The sequence below is a fragment of the Nycticebus coucang genome, chromosome 11, assembly GCF_027406575.1.
Source record: "Nycticebus coucang isolate mNycCou1 chromosome 11, mNycCou1.pri, whole genome shotgun sequence".
In the NCBI taxonomy this organism is placed as follows: Eukaryota; Metazoa; Chordata; class Mammalia; order Primates; family Lorisidae; genus Nycticebus; species Nycticebus coucang.
The window spans coordinates 16,858,183-16,884,159 of NC_069790.1; the positions used below are offsets into that span (position 1 = coordinate 16,858,183).

At 41.5% G+C, this 25,977-nt stretch overlaps 1 protein-coding gene across 3 annotated transcripts in view; it reads right to left on the reverse strand.

The window, feature by feature from the left end:
* The window catches only part of POU6F2 (POU class 6 homeobox 2), a 516,807-nt gene that overhangs the window by 274,421 nt on the left and 216,409 nt on the right, over nt 1-25,977 (reverse strand). For all 3 annotated transcript variants that reach the window (XM_053553939.1, XM_053553938.1, XM_053553937.1), the window contains 2 exons: nt 4,042-4,133; nt 112-340 (listed from right to left, as the gene is read on the reverse strand). In XM_053553939.1, the coding sequence (XP_053409914.1) occupies nt 112-340; nt 4,042-4,133 (321 nt within the window). The remainder of the gene's footprint in view (nt 1-111; nt 341-4,041; nt 4,134-25,977) is intronic.

Here is a 25,977-nt window from a genome sequence, read left to right on the forward strand (position 1 = left end):
TTCCTTATCCTTTCTGATGGAAGCAACTCTGAACCACATTGACCATCCAGGGCAGAGAACAATGACCAGTGAGTACAGCCCTCCATGGCCCACGGACACCCAGTGAATTACCTTGTAGATTTTGCAATGGCAGAGTCATAATGCCTCCAGCTGCAGCTGCTGCTACCAGCCCTTGGATGTTGGTGAGATTCGCTGTTGGCAGTGTGAGAACCAGTCCTTGTTGACCCCCTAGCTGTCCGGCCATGTTGAAGGGGATGAGGATTGGCTGATTGAGGGCTGGGGGGCCTCCTGGCATCACGCCGGTGACAGCAGAGGCTAACTGCTGTGCCGTCAGAAGTGGCTGCAATGAAACAGAGAAATCCAGCTCACTTTCCAGTGGAACCAAGACATGGGTTTTTAAAGCATCTTCCTTCCCTTAAACATGGTCAGAAAATTCCTGAAGAAGTAGTAAAAAAAGAAAAAAATGCTCTATCCTAGAAAAAAGATCTGTAGGCAAAAAATTGAAATTGCATCTTATTTATTTCTTTGGAAAATGTCATTTGTTTTGAACTTCCTCTGAGGAGCTCAAATGCCTTTACAAGTAATACCTCACACTTACATGTTATTCTTCCAATGAATTTCCATTTGATCCTATCTTCATATATTTGAAGCTCTCAGCTAATTTATTCTGTATTATTCCAGAAAGAACTCATTGGGATCAGTTGAACTTTTTGGTTCAAAAAGAGCAATGAAATACTACTTTCAACTATTAGATTAACGAAAATAATGTAAAAGATTAACTCGATGCTACAAAATCTGTATTGACACCATTATGCAGATCGATGGCTGGAAGACATGAATGCTGGCATAATCCTTTGGAAAGCAATTTGGAAATACATTATCAAGAGCTGCAAAAATATTCATCCCCTTTCAACTCAGAATATAATCCTAGGACATAGCTCGAAGATATAATTCAAAAGAAAAAAAGACAAATGTGTGAAAAGTAGGCCTCATGTTTCAAAATACATGAATGTTGAAAAATAGTTTGTTATAGTACTAAACTTGCTGAGATGTTACATAGTCATTATAATGGGTCATTAAAATCAGTGTAACCTGGCTTATTGTACCCTCAATGAATCCCCAACAATAAAAAAGAAAAAAAAAATGGGTCATTAAGACACGTTTTTAGAAAAATAGAGAATGTTTGTAACATGAGAATGTACAAGAAAGTAAAGTAGATAATTAAAACTGGAATGATTATTATTAAAATGGTAAAATTATTTATGTACCATAAGATCTAAAATGGGATATAAAACAAAAACATTTGTTGTGGATAAAATTTTACATAATGGGGGCGGTGCCTGTGGCTCAAAGGGGTAGGGTGCTGGCCCCATATGCCGGAGATGGTGGGTTCAAATCCAGCCCTGGCCAAAAACTGCAAAAAAAAAAAAAAAAAATGTACATAGAGGCAGTGTCTGTAGCTCAAGGAGTAGAGTGCTGGCCCCATATACCAGAGGTAGTGGATTCAAACCCAGCCCCGGCCAAAAACTTCAACAACAACAACAAGAAAAAAAAAATAATAAAATAAAATTTTACATATTTTTACAAATTGTTTTATTACTCGAACATTCTTTGCTCAATTAGAATGGTATTATAGGAGCGTACATTCATGTTCACTATGGATACAAAGCTCTTCCCTGAAAGAGCAAGACATCCACTGGCATTATATTTGTGTGACCGTGGGGTGTGACTCCTTACTAAGCTGTGAGGAAGAACTCTGTAGGAAGAATTCCTGACTTGGCCAGGCCAGGTGACTACAAGAGTCATTTGATTTTAGAGTCCTTGATCTAGGACTTTCATTGCACTCCTGTGGGAGCTCCGTGGAACATAATAACCCATATCCATTTTTTGTCTAGTAGAAATAATGCAAAAGTCTTACCAGAGGGTTGTAACATTTTTTTTTTTTTTAAATGTGGCATGATTCTACAAAGGAAAAGGTAATTCAACATAAGCATGGTACTAAGCCCAATACACAATACCAAGCCAGGCACTGTTCTAATGCTGTAGTTATTCTACTAATAATGTGCAGCGAGCTTAGTAACTCATCCAAGTCCCTTATCTAGTGGGGTTGGGGGCATTCAAGTTGAAGTCCAGGCAGCCTGCCCCAGAACCCCCATTTTACCCTGCCTCGTCACCCTCTCCAATACAAGGAACAGATTTGGAGACAAGGGCTTGCTTTATTTAAAGAGTGATGGGAGGGGTGGAGAGGCTGAGCCTGCTCTTAGGCCAATCCCTACAATGTCCCCTCCAGGCTCCTTCCAGGGAGACCCTGAAAATACCCGAGGACTCCGTGAAGCCTAGCATTAGCGCTGCTGCTCTAGACCCCAGGGGCCTCGCTCCTAAGGCATTTGTACATTTTGCTAAATTCACACCAGTGTCTGTGCTTCCTATTAAAAAAAAAAAAAGTTATTCTAATAAACAGACTTTGGAATAAATACCAAATTCTAAGTTGGCACTCAGATTCCTAGTGTGGTATCACTGCCAGTGATAGTATGGCAAGAGGGGAGCAAATGAGTAGTCCTCAGACCCTGGACAGGTCACAGATTTGGGGTTTGGTCTTGCAGCATTTTAAAAATTGGATTTGTGGGCACAAAGCAGGACATACCCTCTCCAGGTTGTCGCAGGGCCCCCACTCCTCATGGCCAGGGGTCTGTTGAGCTACTCACCCAACCTGAAGGCATTAGAGTGTTACCCAGTATGTTCACAGGTGTGAGCACGCACACATATGAAGATACACAAAGACACACGTTCATAGACATATCACATTACAAGCACAAACTTACAACAAATATGACACTGCCGGGTGCAGTGGCTCACACCTTCAACCCTAACCCTCTGGGAGCCTGAGGAGAGGCAGCCTGCTTGAGCTCAGGAGTTCAAGTTCAGCCTGAGGAAGAGCAAGACCTTGTCTCTACTAAAAATAGAAAAATTACCACGGTGTTGTGGTGGGTGCCTGTAGTCCCAGCTACCTGGGAGGCTAAGGCAGGAGGATTGCTTGAGCCCAGGAGCTTGAGGTTGCTGTGAGCTGTGACACCACAGCACTCTACCCAGGGTGACAGAGTGAGACTCTGTCTCCAATAAATAAATAAATCAAAAGAGTATGACATAAAGATACCCATTCCTGAGATTCCTGGGCAAACTCTCTCTGGGCTTCCATAAGCCGGCAGGCATCTCCCAGGGTAATGTCCATGGGCACAGAGTTATCTGGACAATGGGTTCTGAGGCTGTAGGACACTTGCTGGATACTGGAAGAAGTACGTCGGGACAACCCCAGCTCTGAACTCGAGCAAGCCCTCAAAGTGCTGAAAGTGATTAATTTCCAGCAGCAACAAAGACAACAAAAGGAAGAGAAAGGCCCGAGTGTCAGCTTTCCTTTACATAAAGCAGGGTGAACTCTGAAAGCTTCATGCTAGAAGGCAGGGGCAACAAATAAAGAGGGAAAACTGGGCTGGCCTTTTATAATTGTGTTCTACATCTCCATATAACCCACACCAGGCTGCAAAAAACAAATATTGGGCTTTAAAAAATAATGAATGTATTTCTTTATTAATGCAGGAGCTATGTGTGATGTACAGTATTGTCAAACCCAATAAGCTGAACTTGCATTAAAATTGCATTAACTTTTTTATATTAAATCACATCCTGTATTTCAAAAATGGCTATAGTAAGGTTGAAATAACTTAATTTTCTTCACACGCAAGTCATTAAAGTTTCACTTTCCAGAAAACAGCACAGTAACCAACAACACAGTTATAGTGGGTTTTAAGAAAAATAATTTTGTTTCCGAATGATTAAGACCAACTTTTTTTTTAAGAAGAGAGAAGAGTTTTGCTAACATGCTATTTCCTGGTGGCATTTAATAGTCACACAGCTTTTCACATAAAAATTTATCACCATCTTTGCTCTGTTGGAGTTAATTAGATTTAACTCATTTATTTGGTTATTTATATGGTTAAATCATCCCAAATACAGCCTAACGGAAAGCATTTGAGAGATACTGACCTGTGGCCCAACTGGAAATGGGGGGTGGGTCTGACTGGCCTGGTGCTGGTCAGGAGTGCCTGGGTCTGAGAGGGCTGGGTTTCCTCTGGCCCCTGGAATTCAAACAAGAAGTGCTCCCTTAATATCAGATCCAGACCAGAAATTGTACCCGACCCCATTTTCCTGTGATGTCACGTAACATTAAGGCACAGATTTTAAGGCAGAGTGGTTTATCAATAGCTATAGTAGTTGCATCACTTATCAATTGCATAAATAAGGCGTCCTCAAACTGCGGCCCGCGGGCCACATGAGGTGGTGGGAATTGTACTTGTTCCCATTTTGTTTTTTACTTCAAAATAAGATATGTGCAGCGTGCATAGGAATTTGTTCATAGTTTGTTTGTTTCTTTTAAACTATAGTCCGGCCCTCCAACCGTCTGAGGGACAGTGAATTGGTCCCCTGTTTAAAAAGTTTGAAGACACCTGGAATAAATGATGCTAAAGGACATTCTGGATGGCCCAAGTCGTTGAGAGGTTGATGGCCAGAACAACAGAGAAAGCAGCATGATCATCAGTTGCACTAATAGGCTGGCATTGGAGGTCAAGTTGCACTGAGTCCGCCAGAAACCACAGCTCCCACAGCGGAAGAAAGTGTGATCTCAGCCATGAGCATGTTCATCTATGTTATCCCATATAATAGGCTTCACCCATCTCCTCCACACCCCTAAGTCATTTCTCCAAACTTCCTTGCATGTGCTTTCCTGAAAATAAAGTCTTTTTCAATGTCACTTTACACAATGTCCTAAAAATAACTACGGATCTCCCTGAGCAAGTTTCCTGGGTGCTAACTGAAATAGCAGGGATCCCACACAGGACATGACATACCACATTTGCTAGAATCCTGGTGGACACCAAAGCAGGAAAAATGAAATTCCACCCAAACGGGAAAGCTTTCAAACCCTTTTAACATTAGAGTTTCTCCGTGTGTTCTTATGTGCTTTGTTTCAGAACAAACCATAGCAGGTAAGACAGGGAGAGAAACAATAAATACAGACAGAAACAAACAGCCCAGGGGCTTGAGGGGTTTTAGTTGGTAGCTTTTGTTTTCTTCCAGTTTTCTAAATGGGATGTTTGAAATTTAATTCCAAGCAAAACTTAACACGATCTTCTTTCCTGATGTTTGTCCTCTGAATAACAAGAAGATAGCTGAAACCCTGTTTACTGGCATGCCCCGGACAACCAAGAAAAAAAGATGATTCTGTCAGACTTATAAATTTTAAAGAAGGTATTATTAGCTCATTTAAAACAAATTCTTCTATATATTCTCCAAAGGGACAGACTTATAAATAATAGAAATGTGAGAAAAAATGCACATTAAGCTACAAATAAAATTGACTGTTACATATTATTCAATTGACTTCTATCTCCACCAAGGTGTGTCAATCATAACAGCATTTTATAATAGGATTAAGTAATAAATGTGCAAAGCCATTATGCAGAAATCTGAAAATCTGATTAATTTGTAATTTTTTTTTTGGCACAGAAAGTCAGGAATGGACATTGCTTAGGGAATACTTACAAGCATTCTATTGAAATTTCTAAATTGATTTGGAACAAACTAATAAAAACACAGACTTGCTGACATTTTATAAAGTGAATTCTGTCAAAATATGTTTGGCATTTTAATGATTGTTGTCATTTAATAACAAGGGTAAGATGACCTATCATAAGACGCCAACAATTTCCCCATAATGTGCAGAAGACCTTTCTTCTAAATATTTTTGTATGCGATTTATTTATTATGCTTGAAAAGCAGGACATTTTAAACTGTGCAGAGTCAATCTCACAGTGTCTGTTCTTGTATTCTAAAGTCCTATTTTGCCTTAAAATTCTTACAAGAGCTTTATTTGTGTGCTTCAGAGAGCTTTCAAGACCCCCAAATGACGTTTTTGGTCAACTATGCAGATTAGGTGAATTCCCAAATGGCTAAAAATTCACCGTTTTAAAAAAAATTTGCTTATTTTTCCATACATACCAGGGAGGGGGTTTTCACACCAGATTGTGAAAAGAGGATTTTACAATACACAGAAAAACAGAGAACTTCTAAACAATGAAAAAATTAATCTCTTAATTTAAAATCTTTCCATACCACACCAGGCTCTTTTGTCTTGTATTTCACTCATGAGTGACAGGCCACTGTCTGTCTCTAATGCCAGCACGGCAATGTTTGGGATCAGGCCCACGCAGGCACTGTGGCAACAAGATTGTGCGCTTGCGGCCCTCACCTTCGCACTGATGACATTTGCTTACACTTATTCTTCGTTGTTTTGAGGCCCTACCTGGTGCTCAGCAGCCTGTTCTGAGGCTGCTTATTTTCAAAAACCACATTCAGCGCAGTCCAGGGCAATTTCACACAATTTCATGTGTAAAATGAAGTCTTTCACAGGCTCCAGAAGAGATTACGTATGCTCTCCTGCCTGGATCACAAAGCAATGCTTCTTCTTAATGTGCATTTCCATTTTCCCCAAACACATGGATCACGCATAACCTTGTAGGACCATAAACTAATCTGTCTGGTCGGAAGGCGGCTCCGGAGTCAGGGGCCTTCTCAGAGCCAGAGGGGGAGTTCTTAGTAAAGTATCTCAAGAATGGAAGAAAAAGTATCCAATGTACTCAGCCCTACTATGAAACTAATTTATGGCTTTCACATGAAAGCTATAACCCAGTTACAACCTAAGAATAGGGGGAAGGGGGAGAAGGAGGGGAGGGAGGGGGGAGGTTGGGTGGAGGGAGGGTGATTGGTGGGATTACACCTGCGGTGCATCTTACAAGGGTATATGTGAAACTTAGTAAATGTAGAATATATATATATAAAAAGAATGAATAAATGACATTGGCTAAGGGTTTCAGAGAGATTTGAAGCAACACTTAGCTGAACTTTAGCAGAGATTTTGAGGTTAGATATTTTCATCTGCTTGGATATGAAAACACAGGTCTTTAAGAGCCTACAAAGTGAGACGTTTGCACGTAAATAGTGCTTCTTTTAGTCTGCAGCAGCATAATCAGGAAATATGGCACAAGGATGACGGCAAATGGTTTAAGAATTCTCGCACAGACCATGGTTTAGATCAGTGGTCGTCACTAGGCCTGTGGGTCACGTGTGGAGCCACACAGTGGCTCACATCCCTCACCACTGACAGACCATCTAATGGTAGTTCATGTGTACGTTTGATAAAACTGCACCCGTGATTGAAGGCCACAGGGAGCCGACAGTGACTGGCTCAGATGCTGCGCAGGCAGGCCTGACACTCCTTCATGTGGAGGATGCCAGGGGCCATCGGGGTTATGGACCACAGGTGGGTGGGCCGCTAGCATTAGCCCCTTGTTCCCAAGTTTCTGCACCTGGAACTTTCTTCCCTCACAATCCTGATAGACTTCTAGCTTCGCAAAAAGAATCAGCTCAGTTACTTCTATTTTGTAGTTATGATTTATTCACAGATAGTTCAAGAAGTGTGAAAACTGATTTTTTTTTTTTTTAAAGAGATAGAATCCTTCTTATCACCCAGGCCAGAATGTAGTGGCATCCTCATAATTCACTGTAGCCTCAAACTCCTGGGTTGAATCAATCCTTCCACCTCAGCCTCCCGAGTAGCTAGGATTATAGGTGCCTGCCATCACACTGGGCTAACTTTAAAGTTTTGTAAGAACAGGGCCTCTATGTTGCCCAGGCTTGTCTCAAAGTCCTGGGATAAAGCAGTGCTCAAGTGCTCCTTCTGCCTTGGCCTCCCAAAGTGCTGGGATTACAGAGCCACCAGGCCTGGCTATAAAACTGCTTTTAAAGAGATCATAACATACTATTTAAAATAGCTATACAATAGGGGTTAATTCTTTGCAAATAAAGGAACTCTGATTTGAACTTATTATGGAAAGTATAGGTCATAAATGGCGAAGACCCTGAAAGACTGATTAGGAGTTTTGATGGAACACTTGGATTCTCCTTGTTTTTAATTGTTGAAAGTCCTGGTTGTCAGAGGGCATTTCCTTCACTCAACACCATCATTCCCAGATTGATCTCACATCTGAAACTCCCAGAGGTGCCTGCAGACCCCTCTTCCCTGTAGGAACCGCGTTAGCCACAGAGCTGACAGGGGTGACAGCTGGAGCCTGATTCTTCTCTTCGGTGCCTTCCCTAGGATTGAGCCTTCCATGTCCCAGCCACCCCAGTGCAAACTCAGAGTTCCTGAATGACCATTATTATGTTTCTCAAACCAAGTTCATTTTTTGTTTTTGCAAATTCTTTTTTTTTTTTTGGCTTAATAGGTTTTCATGAACTAAGGCAAAGCAGCTCATTACCTCTTAGGTATTCTAAAAGTATTCATAAAACAGACGTGCCCTTCAGGACAGTTTTGAATTTTCCCCTCTTTTACAGAGCTAGCTCTTCCAAGTAAGTCATTTTAAGAAACAAATATAACATTTTTAATCCTGCGAGAATATACTCCTTTCTTGAGCCTTACTCCTACAAGAGGACACGATGACCACAGCAGACAGAGAAGAAAGCAGAATTGTAAATGTGAATTGCTTCTCTCAAATAGACCAGTTCCTCTTCTCCCAGCCCTCCCACGTACAGCGCTTAAAATTCCCTTGGTAAGGACCAATGCATTTTTAATGGGTGTGGTGGGTTTTTCACTCAGAGGTTGGGTTTCTGTCCTCTGTGCATTCGTGCAAACATAATCACAGGAAGGTCCCTGAGCTCCATCAGCTTTTTCTGGTATTCATTCCTTGCTTACCCATGGTCTGCAGTCTTCATCAGTGAGGGAGGAGACGCAAAGGTTACTTACCAGATGGGCAGTTGAATGCATTATTATTTCATGTTGGGTGTGTGAACCCCAGCTAAGCAGCGCGGAAGGCCCCTCTACATTAAACTTCCTTTTCTCTCAATTTCTATGAAAAATCTTTTTAGAGCCACTGTTTACCACTTTTTATTGCCAGCTAGGACTTCTTTATGATACTGGCCACACCTGTACCTATGGACAGAACACCATGCAGACTCCAAGTTCCCCAGTAGAATTAGAGACTCTATAAAGTAATAAGGCTGATTCTGTAAGCCCATTTCAAAATCAAATGTTCATTATACTCATTGGGGTTTGTGTGTTCTGGTAAATTACAGTTATCTGGTACTTGTAATTTCACCCACTGAGGCCTGGAGAACAGAGACTGTCCAATGACATTAATGTGAAAATTAATTCCTTTCTTCTCTTAGAGTGTGACTTATCTGGCCTTCAATAGAGTGAAGTCCAGTTTTCTTTGAGTGAGGCTCTAGGTCCTCAGTAATTCTAAATCTTTATTTTGAGGCTGCATCTATAGATGAAAAGTGAAAGGGAGATTCAATACATTTGGATAAAACACAAAAATAAACCTTACAAATTTCATAATTGGTCTGAATACCAAATTGGTATTTCATATTCCAAATACCAATTTGGAAATTTCATATTCCAAATACCAATTTGGAAATTTCATATTCAATTATCTGAAGATGTTTTCATAGTATTCACCAAAATGAGTCAATAATTACTTCCATTCTATTTATACACTTAATCTGTGCTATAGGAGACTTTAAAGACTTTCTTTTCTCTCAAAATTTACTACATCTCTCTTCAGTTTTCCTCCAATGATTTCTTTTATCATTTGTTTCCATATTCATCTAATGAAAGCAGAGCTAAACTCTCATGATAGCTGAGCCAATAAAGTTCTCAATTTTTCTAACTACTTAGAGACAAATGAAAAAGACTCTTCGAGCATTCTTTAGCAAAATTCCACAACATACCATTGGTCGTCAGAATGCTTTGGGGTAGGGATTATCCCTGGAGTACCACTGTCTCTAAAAGAGCGTGAGTTCTTTCAGGGCAAAGACTCTCTCTAACTCACCTTCACATCTCTTGCAGGCCGGCTTGTGCCTTGGTGTGTAAACACGTAAGTGTGTATGGTGGTGTCCAAGTACATGGTAATGAGTTAGTGTTCTTAAAATGATGGAGTTATCTATCGAAGTAAGTTGAAACAACTTAGTCATAGATATTAAGCCACCAAAAAATATTTCTCTAATTTTTAAAATGCCCTTTTAATCTAAGAAGACTTGCTCATTGCATTACACTTCTCCGAGGAAATGAGCAGTTCCTCTGTCTGAGGAGGTCGTTGCTAAGGGCCACTGTCAACATGACACTCAATCCCTAGATGAAGTCTTTCCTCTTAACTGAAAGATGGGGTTCTGGAGCTCCATGGATGATGTACTGTGTACATCCTATGCTCTCATGCCCATCTACAGAGCCTTCCTTCATGCTTCAGCCTTGTTCAACCTTGCACCTGTGATGGGGTGTTGTACTTCATGGGGCTCAGATCAAAAGGAAAGTGGGTGCTGGAGTACGGCTTATGGGATGTGGGTGCTGGAGTATGGCTGTCATGTGCTCCCTTACGTCCTTCTTAGGGAGGGAAGTCAGTACCCCCTTCCTCAGGGCCACTATCTCAATCCATTGTAGTCGGATGAACCGAATGGCTTACAACCTCCCCCTGGGATGTGTTTGAGGCTTACTTCAGGGTGGGCCTGGTGTAAGTTACACACTGAGCTTCCCTTCACCTGAGCCCTGGCTCCCTGAGAAGGGCATAAGGGAGCACGTGGCAGCCTCACTCCAGCACCCAGGAGCACCAGGAGTGGGGAGCAGCCAGCGCCCACTCTGACCTGGTATAGTAAGGGGGCTCCAAGCCACCCGAGTGTGACTTGTCAGGCCTCCAATGGAGTGAGGCCTGCATCTCCCCTGATGCTCAGTCGTCTCATTGAACTTTGCTCACAAAGCACAAGTTTAAAGATAAATTAGGATGAATTTCAAGATGGTGACCTCAGAGCATTAAATCCCACACATGGGTCTCTCCTGGATGAGACTGCAGGGGTCACCTGCCCACGAAGGGAACCTTGCCCACAGTCTCCTGTTGGCTTCTGTTATCTCAGTTCCCCTGCAGTTTTTGGTTGCTAGTTTTCCCTCAAGAGACCTCTCATAAAGGATCTTCAAATTTTGAAAATTGCACCTAAACTTACAACTGCCTCAAAAAGTCACTTTTCTAGATGGTGCAAATTCTAAAGAATACTTACATCTCCAGAGAAAGGTAAACACAGCTCATTTCCCTACCAAGAAATCAAACCTACAAATCATCAGCACATCTATTATAGGTCAATTCTGAACAGCCACATACATCTATCACCTGGGGGGAAATTAAGATAAAGTATTATTTTGTGCTCTATCAGCTCTCATTATCTGTGCCAATAACAGAGAGACAGGGCATGAAAGCTTCAAAAGGGGAATCCTGCAAAAGGCATCACATGCCTTTGTAGGTTGGGATCTTCCTCTGTCACATGTTGCGCATTCACTGACAACACAGATTTGCCCTCCTGACTGGCCAGTCAGCACCAAGCTTGGCAATCAGGAGACAGGATCCAGACACTTCAGGGCAGTATGACTGGCTTAGTTATGAAATTTTCCAAGGTTACCTACCCATACTAAAACAGGCAAGAATTACTAAGAATTGACTTTGAATGTTCTTGAAAAATGGTCAAAGCTGTTAAACAATCTTTGGAATTTTGGTGCTAACCTAGGAGGAGCGAGAGAGAGATTTCTGGATATAGGAAGATGAGACGGAGGAGAGAGAAGTTAGTCTGTTTCTTTCTTCTTATCTCACACCTGTTACACACGTAGCCCCACAGCGTTCCAGGGATAGAGTCAGAGGATGCTGTGTTTCTTTTGCAAGATCCCACCCTCCAGGCCTCTTCCAGAAACACGCTGGTTTGCTTTCTGCTATCTGTTAGGCTCTTTGTAGCCATCCAGGGCTGCCCCATTGAACATCTCATTATGATTTTTTAAACTGTTTTCAGTTTACTGAGACTCTTAGCTGAGCAGCCCCACACAGATATCTGGAAATCAAAGCCTGAAAAGGAGATGGAGGTTGAATAGAGATAGTATGTCATTGGTGACACGAGCCCAAACTCCTGGCTTAGACTGAAGTTATCGCGGAAACCGTGGTGATATCTCACTCCTCTTTTCCTCTGAGACCTTAGAGGCCTTCCACAGGTCTGAACTCTGTGCAACCCTTCAGTGGTGAGGAGGCTAATAATCTGATGTTCAGAATATAATTTAACCATGAAGTACAACAGGATAAATCATTATTTTAGTTGAAAATGAGGACCTCTGGGTACAGTCACTTATAATAATACAAATAATCTTGGAGATCTCCAGCACAGAAAGCGTTGGTTCTCCATCTGCTGTGAGTGCACTGGGAGGTGCAGAGGGCAGGTGCTTGGGTAATCACGGACCATTGACTTTCCCAGACTTTGAGATTTCACAGGGCAGTCAAATTAAAAAACAGTAACATTTGGGTGAACAGAAAGAAGATCTCAGAATTTAATTTTGTCAAATAAAAGTATTTTTTCTAAACTGCTGTACGCTATTATTATCATATAACAGAGGCAACTTAATCCCTTTCCCCCTGCCCTCCAAGGATATGTTCTCAATCTAAAGGACAATCCTTTACATTGAAGAAATTCAGCCAAATGAAAAACTCATAACATTGTGCTTCTTTTCTTTTCTTTTTTTTTTTCCCCTTCACATTTGACCAAGGACTGTTTTGCCACAGGTGGACACTGGTCTGTGCCGGAGCATTTGAGAGTTCCTCATTAACATGGCAGGATTTGAGGAATCACAGCATGTTCATTTATTTTACTTGTCTAGGTGCAGGAAACCTCTGACTAAACACTCCCAAAATGGTTCTTCTTTTGAATAAATAGTTCCTCTTTTCCATGGATCCTTCTTATTTATTTATTTACTTTTTACTTATTTATATATATATTTTTGGAGATAGAGTCTCACTTTGTCCTCCTGGGTAGAGTGCTATGGCATCATCACTCACAGCAACCTCAAACTCTTGGGCTTAATTGAAAATCTTGCCTCAGGCTCCTGAGTAGCTGGGACTACAGGTGCCCACCACCATGCCTAGCTAGTATTTAGGAATGGGATATAACTCTTTCTCAAGCTGGTCTAGAACTTGTGAGCTCAAGCAGTCCACCTGCCTCAGCCTCCCAGAGTGCTAGGATTCAGGTGTAAACCACCATGCCCGGCCCAATATTTTTTTTTTTTTAGAGACAACAATATAATTTCCTTCTTACACATAAATTTTGATGTTCCAGGTTATACATTAATTACTTTGTTTACATCATTTTATGAACCCTTATAATGCTCCTATTGCCTGTTTATGAACTGTATAAATGGTATAAATAAATAGACCAAGGTTAAGCCACTCTCTGTTAAGCATAGAGAGGAAGCAACAGGGAGATGACTATACTCTGGGCTTTCAGATCGATGGAAGGCCCACATCTATACACAACGTCGGTAGTAAGCTATTACTGCTCAAATACTTTACGATATTTTATAATAGCTACCACTTACTGAATACTCGCTCTGTGCTGGCCACTGTGCTCAGTATTTTATATATATTTTCTCATTAGATCTTCACAGAAGCCCAGTGTTGTCAGCATTATCATTCCATTTTATAGATGTGGAAACTAAGGTTTAGAGGGGTAAAATAACTCACTTATGCCACACAGTTAGTGAATAATAGCATCCAAACCCAGTTTCGCTCAACTCAAAAATCATACTACGCCCTGCATCCAATGCAATAAATCACCAGCACTGTGGGAGAAGTGCATTGTTCTGCTATCTTCTTCTGTACTAGTGGAACCTGAATACAGAGCACTCCAGCCTGAGAAAGTGGACGTTGGAAAAAGAGATGTGACACAGAAGGGAGAAGCAGAAGGATGGGTCCCACCAGAGACACCCTTTTCCTGTGCCTCATTTTTTCCCCAGATAGACTTACCAAATTCATAAGAAACAAGCACCCCCAGTCTTCTTTAAAATAATTTTAGTAATGGGCTAAACAACGCCTGTATTCCTAGTTTATGGTCTCCATAGCCAAGGTATGATACTGGGCTGGCTGCATTGGCATCATATGGGGCCTTGTTAGAAAGGCAGACCCGTAGGTCCCAGTCCACCCCGGTCTCAGGGGTCTGAATCAGAATCTTCATTGTAACAAAAGGCCCAGGTGGCTCGTGTCCACCACAAAGTGTGAGAAACACTGGTTTGGGGGACATAACTCCTTCCCTTCCTCCACCCCTCTCTCTTTCTCTCATTTCTTTCTTGTTTCTTTTCTCTCTTTCCTTCCACCCTTTCTTTCATTCCTTCCTTCCTTCTTTCCTTTTTCCATCTTCTTTCTTTCCCTCCTCCCTTCTTCCCTTCCTTCCTTCCTTCTTTTTTTAATTGGATAGAATTAAAAGCATAAATGTGCCTAAAACTCCTAACTTTTATCAGACATTTGCAATAGACTTTTAAATCCTGTCCCACAAAAATCAGGGGGAGGAGTGAGACTGTGAGAAAGAAAACATTCAGGAGGAATATTCTCAATCACAGTAATAACCGTAGGCCACTTGACACTTCCTGCAACCTGGCAGGAGTGGACTCCCAGTGAAGAGGTTCACAGCAGGGAGAGCTGGTCCCACATTCTTAAAGGGAAGTATATTTATTCTTTTTTAAAACACAACAAAAGTGATGCCAAATGTAACCCAATATCATTGCTCTGTGATTTGTGGCAATTTTCCTGAACACTTTCTCCTTCCATATCCATATCTTTACTTTTCCCTTTGTGAGGCTCCAGGAAGATAAGCATCTGGCCTATCCATTCCAGTTATTTACTCTCAAAACACCACATTCTTTGAAAAAGTAGTCAAAGCACCACTTTAAAATAAGGGGAATAAAAATTTTAAATCCCTTAAAGAGGAAATAAAAAAAGCATTTCTACACAGATACTCCAAAGGGTAGCATTTGCAATCACTCTCAGGTGCAACTCAAAAGTGGTGAAAGCAGGGTCATTTAGAACTCAGCAAAGGACAGAAAGGAAATAGGCCCAGAGGAATTACATTGCATGAAATTGCAGCATCATACCTAGTTAGCAACCCCTCATAGTGAAGGAGCTCCTATAACAGGACGACAACACAGAATTGTTCAGGAAGAGAAAGACGTTGCATAGCTCACTACAAAAAATCACCCAGAGCTACACAACTTTCTTCAGAGATGAGGTAAAAAAATATTGCATCCTTATTAAGATTAAGTAGGTCTAGAATACAAAACTCAAATTAATGTTCCATCAATAGATTGTTGGTTAGATTCTTTTTCCCTTCCTCAAGATTTGGTTATTAAAAAAAAAAAAACCCAACAGGCAAACAACTAGTCTAATTCATGTCTCTGACCATTTTTCCCTCACTTAGTCTATTTATTTCTTAGCATTACTGTAATTGAAAAAGTATCTATTGCTAAAAGATGCTATTAAGTTGAGTGCATTCATAGAGTGTTCTATCATTAATAGACTTAGGTCATATTCTTTTATCCTTTTAGCAAAGCATTATTTTGTTGTCCTCTTGTTCTGAAGATTTTATTCCACTTAAAGTCATATAGAACAAAAGCTTCACAGAACTTGTTCAGATTATTTTTATCATTATTTTAACTCCATTACATGATAATATCAATTGCATAGCAATTCCCATTTTTATATTAACTTATTTTGGGGTTTGTATCAGAGCTCATATTATATAAATATGCCTACCAAACTTCAATTTTTATTACAACTCATAGTTTTTAAGTCCTAATATTTTAGAAATCTACTTTTTTGAATTTACATTTGACTTTAAACTTTTGGATCCGAACTTAAATAAGAAATAGACCAAATTCCTAAATACAATGGTGCAAAAGCAAAATAGTTGAAACGTTCATATTTTATCAAATCTAAGACTCAATTGATATAAAACTCATGAATATTTTGTGTTCCACTAAGAAAGAAAAAAATGCCAGTTAAATCACAACATGCCATTGATTATAAGATGTATCCCACTTACCGTCTCTAATTCTTCCCTTTAAGATGTCACATTATAGGCTTGGCCCCTGTAGCTCAGTGGTTAGGGTGCCAGCCACATACATTGGGTCTGGTGGGTTCAAACCTGGCCCGGGCCTGCTAAACAACAATGACAACTATAACAACAACAAAAACCCAATAACCTGGCATTGTGGTGGGCACCTGTAGTCCCAGCCACTTGGGAGCCTGAAGCAGGAGAATCACTTGAGCCCAAGAGTTTGAGGTTGCTGTGAGCTATGACACCACAGCACTCTATAAAGGGCAACAAAGTGAGACTCTGTCTCAAAAAAAAAAAAAAAGATGTCACATTATAATGTGTGGGGGAAAGGCTTTGTATGTTAAAAGGCATAAACTACCCAATATTCACTACTCATTAACTTTTACAGTTCAATAAGTTATGGTTCAGAGGATAGGCAAGAGAATAAACTGGAGATTTTCATACAATTTCTAAATATCCTTAAGATCTGGCAAATTGGAATTTATGGCTGGAATATGATAGCTGGATAAAATGCCTTATTTAAAAGAAATGGAAAGATTAGGGAAAGAAACTCACCATCATTGAGCATCAGCTGAGAATCTGGCAACATACTAGAAAATTCTACATTGGTGATCTCATTTCACAAGTGTAGACTCTCCTACCAACCATATGTTAGAATTAAGGTTCAGAAAGTTTAAGCAACTGACCCAGATAGACAACCCCCACCCTCCTTTTTTTTTTTAAAAAAAAAAAAAAGGAAGAGAAGGCATTAGGATTCAAACACTAGTCTGATGAAATTCTTATGCTCTTTTAATCCCAAACTGCATCATATGCAAATCTATGGATTATATGCAAATCTATGAATGTGTACAATAAGTATTTAAGTGTATCAACATACTTCAGCCACAGACCACTATGTAGCTGAACACATTTGGGTTTACAGACTCATGACAGGGGGAGAATACCATGGGGCCTGTGAAGCAAATTGTAAGAAGGTGTTAGAGGGATTTGAGCTTGTGCAGGTGATTTTGGAAAGGGTCCAGGGAAACAGAGTTTTGCTCTGGATTGGATGCTGTCTGGAACTGGGACAATTTTATGAAGAATACTTTAATAACTCTTCCACAGAAGGTAGGAAAAAATGAACACAGGCTAAAGGTGTAATTGGTAAAAGAACAATGTTCACTCTGTTAGCCAGGATGGGTGTTATTTGGTTCTTTTACGGTGTGGACAATGTTCTTTTTCTTTTCTGTTTGTCTTTGGTGTGATTATGGAGTGTTCCTAGTTTTGCCTGATCCGTCGGGGTCAGAGCGGCCTGTCTGATGGAAACGGTTTCGTTCAGCTGCACATCACCAAGGTCTGGTTGTGAGCTCCTGGGTGTAAGGGACCTCTTTTCTTTTTCTCAAAGAGTGCAAGTTTCATTTGGGGGTATATGATGAATCCCAGATCTGATGGGAGATATGGATGATGCCATCAAATACTAATTATATGATTTTGGTAGTGGGAGATGTTTGGTAATAAAGAATTTCTCCTGGAGATGTCAGCTAAAAGCAGAGCATCTGATCAATTTCTGGTCCGCCTGTCTGACAGCTTCATCCCTCAGGAGTTTAGGAAGCAGAGTGGGATTCTGAGCCTAGATTTAATTCTGATCAATTGGGCCATGCTGTGGTAACAATATCCTCAGTACAATGTGACCACATAGTCCTAGATGGATTATTGATCAAGAAAGGGAATATGAGGCACAGTCAGATGTATAAGACTGTAGAAATTCAGATTCTGAAAAAATCAGGGAAATCATTCAGGATCCTATAACCAGAACCCTTAGAAAGAAGAGATTGAGTGTCTGTATTTTTAAAAAATCATATTCTGACAACAGTGTGAAGTCAGATTTACTTGTGTTTTCATCTTTTTTCACATGCACTACCTGTGTGACTTTGGATTAGTTGCTTAACCTCTCTGATGTTAAGTTTCTTCAACTATAAAATGGAGATAATAATAGCACCTGCATCATAGTTGTGAGATTTAAATAGATTACTGAATAAAAAGAGCCCAGCTCTGTGCCTGGCATATAATAAATGGTCAACAAATGTTGGCTATTGTTATCAATTATTATTACAAATGACGACAACATACAACTTTCCAATCACAAATAATCATGATAAAGAAGGAAAGAGGGAAAATTAAAGAAATCACTGGCCACAGAGGATGCTTTAGAGCAGTGGTTCGTAACTGTGTTAAAGGGTCGCAGCATTAAGAAGGTTGAGAATCATTGCTTTAGAGGAACCTATAAAATCAAAGACTCATGTGACCAACATCTAACCATGGATTCAGGTATATGAAAACAGTGAAGGAAGACTGGAATTGAAGATAATTCTAAATCTAAATGGCTACAACTAACAAGTCCTTGGAGCTTGTATGCAGTGTTAAGAAATTGCATTTTTCTCATAGGACAAAAAACCCCTATTATTGCCCCCTCAAAATCTCCAGTTCCTCCTAACTTCACATTTCTATTCACGTTCATCCTTCTAATGGCATGCGCTCAAAAGCAAATCTTGTCATTACCTTTGCCCAGTTTCTCTGCCTCACCCCAAATCTGCCATTGCAGTGCTGAAGCAGTTGTCCTCCCAGTCCCCTTCAGAGGCCCTCCCTGGCACTCAGATGAATGACAAGCACAACTGAATGCCTCTTCTCTGTCCCGTCTCCCATCCACCCTCTGCTCTGATGGCCAATGCTGTCACTGACAGACGTCCAGCGAATACCCCCACCTTTGGCCCACACTCTGAGAAGGAAAGCTGAGTCAGGAGATGGGAGTGGTGAGGGGGGTGAAGCCGAGAGCACCAACGAGGCCTCTATCAGGACCCCTGCTGATGCCAGCACCAGGGACAGAATCTAGTCGGAGCTTAGTGCATCCGCATTGCCCATCTCCATCACTCAGCCAATGTGGAGAAAGATGCTTCATCTTTCTCAGCTCAGTTTTGTCATCTCTAAAATGGAAATAAAAAAGGGTATCTCTTTCAAAGGGGACTAAATACACTAATCCACATCAATAAATTGCATAGTCACAGTTTCTGGCACCTAGTAAATGTGAGCTAGCTTAATGCTACCTGTTACTTCTTGTCTGGAGGGGGACAGAGACCACCCTGGTGACCATATTAGTAAGCATGTCACCCAGCAGGGTTCCGGACACAGAGCAGGCAGATGCCAGGGAAACTGGGTCACAGCTATTTGATCTGCCCAAATGCTCAGATTTTGAGCAGTAGCCCCCAGCATTGTCAATTCCTGGGGGCAAGGTAGAGCCTTTGTGTGTGTCAGGAGAGGGACACTGAGCCAGGGATGGTGATTTGCAAAGGCTGTACTGTATGGGGAGGAGAGGCTCTGCTCATGGCTCAGACTTAGAGGACATGGAGCCCAGAACAGACATCCGCGCAGTCACGTGTGAGTGGCAGAGCAAAAGGAAAGAATTTCTGGTGAGGAAAGTATCATTTTAGGGCAATATCTGGTGGTGATGGGTTTGGACACAAATGGCTCATTTGGTACCTAGGAGTCTATGCATGGGCTGAGGTGGCATCTGAATTGGGTCCAAAAATGAACCCAGGTCCTAAGCAGAGCATAAGCACACGTGCACCACACACGTATAGCTTGACTTACAAATAACCAAATAAATAAGGACCAGGTAGACAACAGCCACCAGGAAGGTGCTGGCAGCTGTAATGCTTCCTTAAGTAGCAAATGCTTGCTCAGAGCATGGGCCTGGATTCTGGTTTTTCTTGCAGTTGCTTTTAACTGCACTCGATTGCCAGGAGCTCTCTGGTCCCTGCCGGCAGAGGAGTTATGCTGCAGGTCTGAGTTCTAAGTCCACTACCGACAATAAGATCTAGCCACCTCATTGAAAATTACTCATTCATTTATTTTCTCATTCATTCAACTTGATATTTATTAAGTTCTTGCCAGATGAAGAGTATTTTGCAAAATACTAGGGACATTTAAAAATTGTACTATGCTGTCAGTACCTCTTATTACTTAATTAATTTACTAAATTCTCAACAAATATTTACTGATTAATAACCAGATTTTGTCCCTGGGCCTCTGGGGCTTATGGACTGGCAGGGAAGCTACCTATTAAAACTAATTAAAATAATAGTTAAATGCAGAATTACTTCAGGAGATCACGCGAACAAGGCTCTAGGAAACTTTAGGGAACTCGGGAGGCACTAGGATGTTCCCCTTCATTGCTACCAGTTGCCCTGTCAAGAGAAGATGTTTGGGAATATTTGATCCTATTCTTACAAAAATATCCCTTGAGGCATATCCTTCACGTTTAAGAAACAAATCCTGAAATAAATAATCCTAATGGCTTGCAGCATTAAAATAGAAGTTTAAAGGCCTGGATTTTTGAACCTGACCGTCTCGATTGCCCTGCTGTGGCAGGATAGAGAACAATTCAGCAGTGCTTTCTGGATGCTCTTAGCACAGTATCATTGGCTGGATATCTCAGCTAAGCCGAACACTCCTGTCCTGACTAGCTGTTATCCGTTGCCCTGCTTCTCCCGTGTCCCCATCCTACTGTAATGCTGTTCTAGTGATGTCCCACTGTAGTGGACTTGCAGCCATCACAACTTCCTTAGGTAACAATGGCTAAGCATCAGCCCAAGAAATTCCAGGTCTATATTATTTATGAAGCTGCAATTGTCCTGTAAATAACCCAGTTGTTAAAATGATATGTATCTATGTAATTGAGTCTTCTGTATACAAATAAATAAGACTTTATTGCGATGTCAGAAGTTAACAGACCAGTCAATAAAATCAATAGCTCAGTTTTCTTGCTTATATATCTAACTTTTCTCCACCTTTCCTCTGTCCTCTGTTTGTTCTGGTTCCATATTACGGTTCGGAAGAAAATACAGCTTTTACGCTACCGTGTGTTCGATGGTGGGTGAGGGGGAGGGGCAAACAAAGGGGGAAAGAAAATCTTCTGCCCATTTGGTTTCTCAGATTTTTCACACGTTTATTTCGGAAAATCAAAGAGGAGAAACAAATGTTTTATTTTATAAGTCAGAATAAGGATATTTTTGGCATGAGTGCCCCACCCAAGGCATGGGCTCATCAGATGACAGCCGTCCACTTGGTGAGCTCCAGGTGGGCATGGGGTTGTCCCCTAGCTGCTGTCAAAACAGCCCTGCGATATCAGAGCTGCACCATTTTTCTACGATGGCTGAGATTGTGTCAGCATTTCCCTTTTAAATCCCCAGTGTTCGGAAGCTGGTAATTCAGCTGGAAAAATGTGCCCAGGATAAACCTTGGCATCTTCCATCTCTGGAATAGGGAAGAGGTCTGTTTGGAGTTGGTAGGTTATTTTTAAAAAGCAATTTGCTTAATTGATTTGGCCCTTGTTGAGCTCACTTAAAATGCTTAAAAGGACTACTTGATATTTTTTGTGCTTATTTTAAAATATCCAATTAAACATATGGGCATCAATCCAAATTTTTCTGCACCTGAGGGGGGAAAGCTAACAAAAATAGAGAAAAAGAAAAAAATAACCAGTTGGGTCACTCCAATCTTCATAATGATTTTATTTATGTGCAAAATAGGTCCACAATTTATTGGCCTCCTTGCATGGACCAGTTCGTCCTCTCCCAAGGACTAGAGCCATGATTTTGTCCTTCTGTATTATCTATTGAAACAGAACTGAGCCTCTTGGGAAAGGAGGGTCCCGGAATTTGCAGGACTCAATGGGGAACGCAGGTGTCATCCTGGACTTTTGGATCTTAATCAGGTGTTTGGAATGCTGGATTCTTAATCGTTTTAACAATGTTTGTACTTTGGAGCATGACGTAATAGTTCAGATTTGCATCACGAATTCCATGTTACAGTAATAAGGATTATATTCGTTATTGTTGATCATGAATAGTAATGCCAACTTAAAAGTCACTCTTCGGCAAATGGAAGCTATAGAAGAAAGTGGTCTGTAAAAAGTTGGTATCATCAAGGTTAAGAAAAATGTAAGAATTACTCATCTAGAGGATATATAATTGACACCAACCCAGGTTCCAGAAAACATCATTTTTCTCACTGCATTTTTGCTGTTATAAAAAGTTCAAGTTTGGACATAATAAGTTTGAAGTGCCTAAGGGACTCCCGTAGAGATGTTGATACCACCAGAGGCTCAGGGATTAAGGGTAAGTGGAGACAGACTCAGGAGCAATCAACAAACAGGTGATTTTAACACCATAGAGTGAATGAACTCTGAGGAAAAGTGGGTTAGAAGAGCAATGACTTAAGGGATGTAGTTCTGGGGAATACCAACACTTCACAACTGCAGCAGAAAAGTGGGGCCCAGCAGTTAAACTGAGGAGAAGCATTCAATAAGATGAGTTAAAGCCTGGAGAGGTCACAACTGCCTAGCGGCAATGGAAGCAGAAATTTTTGCAGGAGGACAGCATCACTGCTCATCCCAAATGCTTTAGAGGGAGAAGAGAAAGATACCCACTCAATTTGTTAATATGTAAACATATTCTAAGTACCTAAAATATTATTTGGATAAATAAACCCTAGCATGAACAGTTTCATTGGAATAATGTAGATTGACCCTGCTTTTCAGGGAGTGCTGAAGACAGAGGAAGTGAAGACATGTCTGCTGCATGTTTAAACAAAGCGGACGGGTGAGATCAATGATTTTCAAATGATGGCTTATAGTACATCGTGGGGTCTCAATAAAGCTTCGTGGGGGTCAACCAGCCTTTAAAAAAACAGAAGAGTAAGGTATTAATATAGAACAGAACGGAGGAGAATAAGACAGGAAATAACTGAGTGTTTAGCACATATTAAGGATGAATTTATTAATACTTGCAATGCGACATTTCAATGTCAATATTATAAACAATGAAATGTGTTTTGTGCTGTAAGATGAAGTCAGAAAGTTTGAAATCCTCTAGTTAATAAAGCATAAAGGGATAGTATGAAATAATGTTTTTGTTGTTGTTTTTAAGGAGGTAGACACTACAGCCTGTTAAAATCTGTATAGAAAAAGATAGCTAAGAGGAAAAGGTTAAAAAACTAACCTAATGGGGTCAGGTCCCCAAAAGAAGTGGGAGGCATGGACTCAGAGCTCGCATGAGGAGTTGATTTAAGCAAGAGGGAGGAGACATCACTCTTTGGGACTGGAAGAAAAGAGAAAGGGACAGAGGACGCTGATGGATAAATAACCTAACCACTTCAGTTTTCTGAGGGAAGAAGGATACCTGCTCTCCTGCTGGGAGAGAGGTGGGACCAGCTTGAGTTTGAGAGGGGTGGTTGGTGACGTAGACAGAGATTAAAAGGAGGTGAAAAACTAGCTCTTTGTGAACAAGTAACAGGACCAGTTGAAGAGGTTGGCAACCACAGATTTTCTGCAGCTCCAATCTGCAAAGTTACTTGAGTTTATGCAGCGAGTTGAGTGATGGCCCCCCAAATAAATTCATGTCCTATTCTCCATAACAAACCAATGTTAGCTTATTTGTGGTAGGAGAACATGTGGGAACGAAAATAGAGTTGAGAGATGATACAGGGTAAGCTGGACTCAGCATGTGGTTTTTGAAGTGGAAGAGTTCTGAGGGATCACAGGATTAGGTAGGACAATACTTGTCCTGAGAGAAGCTGAAGACCATAAGAGATGAGGTGGCCAAAGGACATTGCCCTTGGGGACAGAAATGAAGCAAGAGATGTGGTACGTCACAGACGAGCAAGGCCTTCAAAGGCACAAGACCAGGATGGTGTATGGGCAACAGGTGGGATGTGGGTCCAGCCTGACCTTCTGAGGCCATGGCGAGTAGGTGGACGCAAATGAGCAATCTCTACGTGAAAGGACCACAAAGGGACCCATGTCCACAGAGAGCAGCCAAGTTGTGGCTAAAGCCAGGAGGTGGAAGATGCTTTCTGCAAACACAACTGTTTTTCTTGACCCTGGCATGGATGAATGCACATTAGAATCACACACACATCTTCACATAAACACACCAGCCTGGGACCCAGCCCCAGTAATTCTGTTCTAATTGTCCGGGGTGGGATTTAGACATTAGTATTGTAAACTAAAATAAAATCTTCAGGCGATTCCCCCCACCAGCAGCTGACTGACTTGACACTCCTCTTGGCCAAGGGGATCCTCTAAAACTGAGCTGCTAGCCATGAGCAAGGAGCTCAGATACACCTCATCATACCCCCCTCCCTCCTAGGGAATGTCTTTTGTGCCTCATTAACAGGCTAAGGCTATGTGAGTCCTAGTAACAGGCTAAGCTTGCATAGCCTGGACATAAGTCTGGTAGTTTTGTCTGATTAAAGACTTTTCTTAGGCTTCATTTTTGCTGACTCCTGGTCTGTTAGACAAAGCCTACCTCTTTCAGCCAATTGTCTGCTGAAAAATTTTTAAATTCATCTATAATCTGTAAGTCTCCTTTTGAGATATCCCACCTTTTCAGGCCAAACCACTGTCTCCCTTCCACATATCAATTAATGACTTTACCTATAATTCCTGTATCCCTGAAATGTATAAAACCAAACTGTAACTCTACCACAGGCGTCCTCAAACTTTTTCAACGGGGGGCCAATTTACTGTCCCTCAGACCGTTGAAGGGCCAGACTATAGTTTAAAAAAAAAAAAAACAAAACAAAACCATGAACAAATTCCTATGCACACTGCACATATCTTATTTTGAAGTAAAAAAACAAAACAGGAACAAATAAAATCACACGGCCTCATGTGGCCCGCGGGCCGCAGTTTGAGGAGCCCTCCTCTACCACAGCCAGTCCACCTGCTCAAGGCTTCCTGGGCATGGCTCTGGGGCATGGTCTTCAAATTTGGCCCAGAATAAACCTCTTTAAATTATTTTACAGAGTATGGCTTCTTCCCCCTTAACAGTGTTTGAAATGCTCAGGTGACACTGACGCACAGTCAACGGAGAGCCCCAAAGGTACAGGTTCTGATGAAAAGGGGTTCGTGGAGGGAAGGAGGAAATGCCAGCAGCAAGGTCAGTTGTGGGTAAGTTAGTAAGGAGAGGAGAGAACGCAAAGCCAGTGCCAAGTGAACGTGCCGGGCCCCTTAGTCAAAAATTATCAAGTATCTCGAGACAGTGGTGGCAGAGTGTTAAAGCAAACGTGGAGCCCTACTGAGCTCAGACCCCAATGCCTGCGCTGACCACACAGCCGTACAGCCAGCTCCTCCCCGAGAAGGCCAATGTCCAGAAGCAGCAAAGAGACAAGTCCAGAGCTCCCCACAGAGCTCTGGGATTGAGCCAATCCCAAGGGGCGTCGGGCCCTGTGGGGACAGTAACCAGTGGCTAGCCGTGTGCAGGCTTCACCCATACTGTGAGCCTGACCAGGGGATGGGGACATTTACTAACTGGGTGACACTGAAAGTACATTGAAGTGCATTGAAAAATAACTCCTCTTTTGTTTTTGGAGATTTCAGATGGAGTGTTCCATCTCTCTTTCATGTTCTTTTTCTCTACTTAAAAAAAGTCTAATATCTCATTAATTCTTCTGGCTGGACCCTCCACACAGAAAGCGTGTTTGTCTGGTTGGCTCTCTGCTTGCGTGCTTCTGTCCTTGTGCCCGGCCCTCCATTAGTTACTTCTGCATTGGAACAGCCACCGATTGGCCTCTCCTGCCTCCTTCAAACCTCAGTCAGAATCCGCTCTTCTGAGGAGCTCCGTTCCCAGCCAAACATCCCCCGGCCCTCCCCTCCTTCTCCACTATTGATCCCTTTACAATTGGGCAGCACTTTTAATTTTTCAAAGAGCTTTCACATACATTTTCTCATTTGACCCTTACAACACTCCTGTGAAGTAGGCAGAGCAAGGCTGATTATCCCCATTTGAAAGATGGGAGAAATGAAATACAGCAGCTTAAGTGGCAGGCCTTAAGTGATAGGACACGCGGCTCGGCAGCTGAACCCTCCACGCTCCCCAGCAGCTCTGTGAACTTTACAGTAAGACAGGGAGTGGTTATAACCAGGGCCAC